Below are 7607 nucleotides of genomic sequence, written 5' to 3'. Positions count from 1 at the left end.
GTCAAATGCAAAGGTTAAATCACAATGAAGACCACATTGTGAAACCGGGGTTCCATGCCCAGCACCTATGTCTCTTTGACCAGTTTTTTCTTTTCCTTTGTCGTGTGCGGCAAGGGTTTTTTGCTGTTGATTTAGCTGTGCGGTTTAGCGTATCACCAACGACAGTCAGTAGGACCTGCATAACATGGGGGAACTACTTGTTCTTCATGCTAAGCACACTGCCAATATGGCCAAGTAGAGAGGCTATTAATGAAATGATGCCACCATCCTTTAAAAGGACATTCCCCAACACACGGGTAGTGCTAGATTGTACCGAGATCCATATTCAAACGGCAAGCTCAAAGGTTCTGAATTCGGTCACATACTCCCATTACAAGGGTACCACAACACTAAAGTCATTGATTGGCATTACTCCTTTTGGTACTATTAGCCTAGTCAGCAATCTATATGCAGGTTCCATCTCAGATAAAGAAATCACCAAAGAGTCTGGCATTCTCAACCTCTTACAGCCAGGAGACGAAGTCATGGCAGATAAGGGATTTCTTATCAAAGACCTCCTTGCTGTCATAAATGTAAAACTTATAATTCCAACATTCTTGGGGCCAAGTGGGCAGTTCTCCAAAGAAGAAATTACACACACACAAGAGATTGCCCGCTTGAGGATTCACGTAGAGAGGGAAATCAGGCGTATTAAAGAGTATCATATATTTGATGGCGTCATGCCCCTTTCACTGTGTGGTTCAGTTAACCAGTTATGGACTGTTTGTGCTCTACTTACTAACTTTCAGGGACCTATCTTTTAATCCTGTTTAACATGCATTTACAACACTCTGTCAGACATCTTGCACGCACGCACATACATACAAACACACTCACCCACATTAGAAAAATGACCGATTGATTGATAGATTGAATAGAGGGTTAAATGAAGAGTTCTCATGGTGAAATGTTTTTTCATGCTGGAATGTCTCTTTACACACTGGAAGATTTGTTCATACTGGATGTTTTTCATACTGGATCTTTTCATACTAGAATGTGTATTTTTACACTAATATGTGTCTCAACACTGAATGTATCTCAATACTGAATGTATCTTGCATGTGACGTAAGATTGTAGTTTCCACATTAGATCATATGAATCCATGTATGTATTTTTTCTATCATAAAATATGAACATATACCTGATATAATTTGTGTACTGAACAATTTGCACTAATAAACAGTGTATTAACCATTTTAAAACATTGTCAAACTATTTGTTTTGGGGTTAACACAATTGTAGAAGCTTTTATTTACACAGGGCAGGCAGAAAATGCTCAAAGAAAAAATGGTCCACCTTTGTCTTCATCTGCTCCCATTTGCCTGCATCAAAATGGATCCTCTCCAGGTGGTAGTCTTTGGTGCAATAGACAAAATGGATCCTCTCCAGGTGGTAGTCTTTGGTGCAATAGACAAACAAATCCCACCAGGTCATCCCAGTGATGCCCATTTGTCCCATTACCTGATGGTAGTATTCATGGTTGTGTTTAAGGGTAAAACCTTCTGATCCTGCGCATAGGTATCTACACAACAAAACTATCCACATCTGGACACTTTATCTCCAGAAGCCCCTGAAGGAGCCCAGACCTGTCGACCACCTTGCGATCTGGTGAGGCACCTAAATGGGGGGCATGTGGATTTAGGACAAAGCCACAAGGTAATGTCATATTACCTGTGACCTCTTCAGATAACAAGCCCACAGGCTCCAACTCCAATCCCCTTTTCATAGCTTGCGTCTGCACCGCCCTCTTCTGCTTGTTCAGGTGTGCCGCTAAGGTGTCGAAGTCGGCAACCCTCGACACAATCCTCTTAAATATGGAGGATGTGAGGCGCTGAGATCGGACGCGGTGCCAGGTGTTATTTGTGCTCTGTCCCCTTGTCTCCATCTCAAGAGTCTCTGCATCAGAGAGTGTGACAGTCATTCCACTGTAGAATCTGCTCTCATTTTCAGTGAGAGCAGTGACGTAGTGACATGACTGTGGCGGCAGAGGAAAGGGTGGGTGATGGACATTGGTAGTGTCGGTGGGACAGGCAAGGGCTTGGTATGACAGGACTGAACCAAGGGGTACGTCTCCAAGTTCTGTGGCAACCTTATCCACTGGATGTCTTTCAGCGGCTAACAGTAGGCTATACATTTGGCTGTTGCTTCCAATGGCAGCTAAGTTGCTTTTAAGGTCTTTGGCAAACTGGTCACTTGGTAGGGGGACTGGAACTGGGCAATATAGATTGGGTAGGATACCATCACATCTTTTGTATTTCTTTGGGGGTGGGTAAACTGTGGGTGGCTTTAATTTGGATATTTTCATAGTGTTAATTGCTTTTGGGGTCAGGCCGAATGTGGCCTGACCCCAAAAGCAAGCTTAGCTATAGTAACCTTGTCACAAATACTTCAACGCAGAATGTCATTTTGCCTTATATAAAACATAGTATTTAGTGCCTTAACAATAGGCTACTTTAGTAACGCAATGTACCCTATAACATAGAAAATCAAAATAACATCAATTACGAAGTTAATGTTAGCGTTCACGTTGCTAAATGTTGACGTTAGCTGATAGCACACCAATCATTCACTTACCTTGAATATCGGTGATGTAGCCCTCTATCCAATTGCTATATCCTTTTAAAAGCACTGATCTTGGGATCCGATTCCCCTCATCAGCCCACTTTTCAACATCCATCATCGTAAATGCTGATAAGGAGTCAAGGCTTGTTGTCCAAGCCATTTTTCTCTTCGACAAATTGTAACTGTTCACGTTACTGTAACGATATAGTGCGTGGTAGCCTACAATGTAACAGAATGTAGCGCTACAGCGATTACAACCTTACGGTGTGTTTCCACACAGCGAAACACCTCGCGATTTTCGGCCAGCGAAATTTCGCCTCAGGGGCGTGACGGCGAAACCGCTAACCTTTTGACTGCAGTGTCTAACCAGTGGTGGCAAGCGAGCTAATTAGGCTAATCAGCTAATTCAAACGTTTAAGTGCTTAATGAAGATATCCAGGGGTCTTTATGACTCAACTACGACTATGTTGCCTATAAACAACAATTCATGTTCATAGAAACAACAAGGTCAATAAGACATAATATATTTCATACCTGTGTTGCAGCATGTAGCCTAGCTGTCTAGCTAGGTTTACAATGCAATCCAATGTCCTAAAATACTAGCATTTCGCCTGTCAGCTAGCTAAAAAGATCGAGTGCTTAAACTAACATATATAGTGGTCTATTTAGTGGTGTATGTGCTCTGACTAAGTTCGTGTGGCATATAAACCACAATTCGTGTTGATACAAGTGCCAATGTTCGTGTAGAAACATTTTAATCACATACAAATGTTTGTGTTACAGCTCAGGTAGTCTCCGCCATCTTGGTCATACTTTTTTGTAACTCCCGCCTCCAAACACAAAGATGCGGACCTGATTGGTTCTCGAATGGTCCTCATTTAAATAAAGTTAAACTTTGGCCAACTTTGTTTCGCCTGCCTCGGCGATTAAACTTTCATTTAAGCCCAACTAGGGGCTTAATTTCTCCATTCAACCTCAATGAGGGCGACGCGAAATTTCGTTGTGTGGAAACACACCGTTAGCCTCGTTTTCGCTTCAGAACGTTAAAGTGAGACATGGGCGAATGCTGGCTACTTAAAGTGTTATCAAAGATTCTATAGTTAACTAAGATGAATCATAAGACGATTCACCAATGGAACGAAATGGCACTAGTTCCGGACTCCTAAATAGGCGTGTCAAAACATAAACTTTTCTCTGAATAAGCAATAATAACATATAAATATAATTTTGTATACTATTTTACAGTCATTGTTTGTGTGTGATGCCAATGAAACACTCTTTTGGACACGGAATGAATAATTTCATTTTGCCCCATTAACCGAGCTAGCTAGCTAGCTAGCTAATGTTAGCACAGTAAACGGAAAGTGAATGGGAATGTCCGCTAGCTAGCTAGCAGCTAAAAACTTTGGTTAAACTTATATATTGTTGCAAACAAACGTGAAATAACATGCGTTCAACAACTTTGTGGTAGTCTACTAGTTCTAGCAAAAAATATGTTAGGTTAGTTTATCAACCATCTCTCAGTCTCTAGAGCCTCTGAGAACAGGTGGCTGCGCACCAGAGCTTTGAGGAGACAGTGACAGATCACAAACAAAGCTATTTTTGTCTTTAATTGTTTCGTTGGAAAATACCATTTCAATGTCGGAATGTTAGGGAGACCTGTGGCTTGTAGAAAATGGGTTCAAAACTTACATCACTGAATGTAGGGTTAAGGGATTGGTCATATTCCGAGAAAATGTTCATTTCTCCCATAGGAATACATAGGCACTGGACCTCCCGCTAGACTCCTAAATGGGCGTGACAGCTTCGAACCCCACGTCACAACGTGCCAGAATTTACCCTCTTATGAATCGTCTCGCTTTATCAACCATCTCTGGTGTTATGCTTAAGCAATATAGCACGAGTGAGAGTGGGGTTGGTCATGGATATTCCCACGGGTGTTGTTCGGCCGTAGCCACGAGGCCGGAGGCCGAGTGGCGCAGGTAACAACAGCTGTGGGAATATCCATGACCAACCCACCAACCGACCAACACCCCATTATTGTTTAAAAATGTTAATTCCGACATCGTTCTTACGCATCAAAAAATAGTTCCCTTTTCAATAGACCGCGTCTTGGTTGCTAGGTAACCAACATTCCAGACCCCTCGTTACGGGTCTTTGAGGTTTACATGTCTTCTTGAAAGAAATGTTGAAGCTGAAATGAAAGTCGGGCTGAAATCACATTCATATCTAGGTTTGCTGCATGCATGTTACAAGGACACTGGGCCATGTCATGTAAGGGACATGGTACTGCAAAAAAACGGAAACATAGTCTACATTGCAGAACCACTCAACTTTATTAATGTATAGTGAATAAATGTTACACTACTGTGCACAGCCTGATGTGACGATGCTAGCACGTTAGCAGCGGTTAGCTAATTATGCTAACGTTAGTTCTACAAGTCTCCTCCAAGTGACAATCATATTATACACAATGCTGGCAATGCTGAGAACAATTAGCATCCTCGTTTATCTTACTTACATTGAGTTGACTGTGTGGCTTAATCCACAGATGTGGTGAAGCACTGTTTAAGCTATGGTTTGCTAAGGAGTAACCCATTGCTTGAAATAGTGGAGAGAGCTGGGTGTCAAATCTTTGCATTGTATCGCTGGAGTGATTTATTATTAGCTGTGCTGAGTCTGAGTTGAAATGTCCAGGGATATTCCAACTCATGGAACGTCTCTCGGCCAATCAGAAACAAATAAATAGTTCCATAGAACCCAATTGTTGTATAAAAAGATTTATAAAACCACAGTCTGCACAAAAAATATACAATTTTAATATAATATACAACAAATACATGTTGGGAGTTGACGGGAGTTGATCTAGGCTAAAAGATTGGCTGTGTGTGTGTGTGTGTGTGTGTGAGAGAGAGAGAGTGATTTAATATGTACAGTTAGAAGAGGTCATTGTGCACTTTCCAGGTCCAGGACAAACATGTGTCCAATTATGCATAAGAAAAGAAGTCCACACAGTATATAGCATGACAACATAAAACAACAGAGAGGAAAGAGTCAGAAGCGCCGACTCCTTTTTAGAGCGTTTTGAGAATTAATTGGTGACTGCTGGGTGATGTCCATGTTGAGTCCATTTTAATACAAATATATAACTAATGCACCGGGCAGTTGACAGAAGAGTTGGTCTAGGCTAGACGATTGGCTATTTGAGTGTGTGTGTGTGTGTAAGAATGAGCATGTGTGTGGTGTGTGTGTGAGCCGTCTATCTATACAGTCCATTTGATTCATGCTTCTTCCATAGTCCAGACTGGCTGTCACTCCACCTCCTACTTGGCTTCTGATTGGTCTGCTACTACCTGGAGAGGGTGGAGCTGGACTGTGATTGGCTAGAGGAGGTGGTGGCGGAGCTGAACTGGGAGAAGCCACTGTGACTGGATTCCAGACTGGACATGGAACCCCTGAGAGAGAGAAAGAGGGAGGGGGGGGGGGGCACATTTTTTTCATGTTACTTTTACTATTCATTATTTGGTTAGACTAGTGTAGTTGTGTAGTGGTTAGACTAGTGTGTAGTAGTTGTGTAGTTGTTAGACTAGTGTAGTTGTGTAATGATTAGACTAGTGTAGATGTGTAGTTGTGTAGTGGTTAGACTGGTGTAGTTGTGTAGTGGTTAGACTAGTGTAGTTGTGTAGTGGTTAGACGAGTGTAGTTGTGTAGTGGTTAGACTAGTGTAGTTGTGTAGTGATGAGACTAGTGTAGTTGTGTAGTGGTTAGACTGGTGTAGTGGTGAGACTAGTGTAGTTGTGTAGTTGTGTAGTGGTTAGACTGGTGTAGTTGTGTAGTGGTTAGACTAGTGTAGTTGTGTAGTAGTTGTGTAGTGTTGCTGACCTGAAGTCGCGGGACTGCAGCACCTCTGTGTAGTGGTGTAGTTGTTGTGTAGTGTAGTGTTGCTGACCTGAAGTGGCGGGACTGCAGCACCTCTGTGTAGTAGTTGTGTAGTGTAGTTGTGTACCTGAAGTCGCGGGACTGCAGCACCTCTGTGTAGTAGTTGTGTAGTGTAGTTGTGTACCTGAAGTCGCGGGACTGCAGCACCTCTGTGTAGTAGAGAACCCTGCAGCGGTGTGGCGCCCCCTGGAGGGAGGCCAGCATATCGTCCACGCGCGCCAGACTCGACCCCGAGCACGCCGCCGCCGCGCTGCCATGGAAACGCCACTGCAGGATGTAGAACCCAGGCCAGCGAGTCACGTGAGTGCCCTGAGAACCCCAAAAGCGGAGATCAGCACGGAATGACAGAACAGCAGGCCACTTCAAATTCAGCACTGCTGTCCATCCGAGGACAATCATAGACCAGAGCATTAGCTGGCTTAACACACGCACACACACCTGTATACTCTCCCCCTCTCTGCAGGTGAGTGCCGTCTCCACCTTGCTGTAGTCCTGACCCAGCACCCACGACCTGTCGATCAGCTGTGTGTTGTTGCCGGCGGCGCCCGGGGGGGCGTGTGCGTGTGTGTGTGACCCCTGGGGTGTGCGCCGCGAGTGGAAGATGTTGAAGACGACGTCGCCTTTACACACGTCGAAGTCCCAGGTGATGACCGACGAGGGCTCACTGATCTTGATCAGAACCTGAGGACAACAGGAAGTGATGTCAGAGTGATTGACAGCACATAACACACAGCAACGTTAGACTTCTGACTTAGTACCCTGTGATTATCAGTAGATGGTATGAGTTCCACTTTTCTATGTTTATTTTCCATATTAGGGGCCCGAGTTAGGAGGCGATATAGGTAGCGGGAAGCTACGCCAAGCTGTGTCCTCTTTGGTGAAGTGAATTTGAATAAACCAATCACATGCATTGTTACATTCTGATCTATTTATCTACCTTTTATTAATTAACTTGGGCCCGAATCTGCCTACTTTGTGTGTGTGACTTCGCTCGGGCCACCATGCGCATGCACTCTCGGCAAAATACACTATCAAACTTGCACCCTACCTAATAATTACAACTTTA

At 43.6% G+C, this 7607-nt stretch overlaps 1 protein-coding gene across 1 annotated transcript in view; it reads right to left on the bottom strand.

The window, feature by feature from the left end:
* Positions 1-5366: 5366 nt before the first annotated feature.
* The window catches only part of LOC125287752 (SEC14-like protein 1), a 25223-nt gene continuing 22982 nt past the window's right edge, over positions 5367-7607 (bottom strand). The window contains exons 14-16 of the mRNA XM_048233763.1: positions 6980-7222; positions 6666-6850; positions 5367-6057 (exon numbers count right to left, since the gene is read on the bottom strand). Coding sequence (XP_048089720.1) covers positions 5952-6057; positions 6666-6850; positions 6980-7222 — 534 coding nt within the window. The 3' untranslated portion in view covers positions 5367-5951. The remainder of the gene's footprint in view (positions 6058-6665; positions 6851-6979; positions 7223-7607) is intronic.

Source organism: Alosa alosa, chromosome 22 (genome assembly GCF_017589495.1).
Source record: "Alosa alosa isolate M-15738 ecotype Scorff River chromosome 22, AALO_Geno_1.1, whole genome shotgun sequence".
In the NCBI taxonomy this organism is placed as follows: Eukaryota; Metazoa; Chordata; class Actinopteri; order Clupeiformes; family Clupeidae; genus Alosa; species Alosa alosa.
Note: the sequence above shows the minus strand (reverse complement) of the source record. Positions and strands in the feature narration are given on the sequence as shown.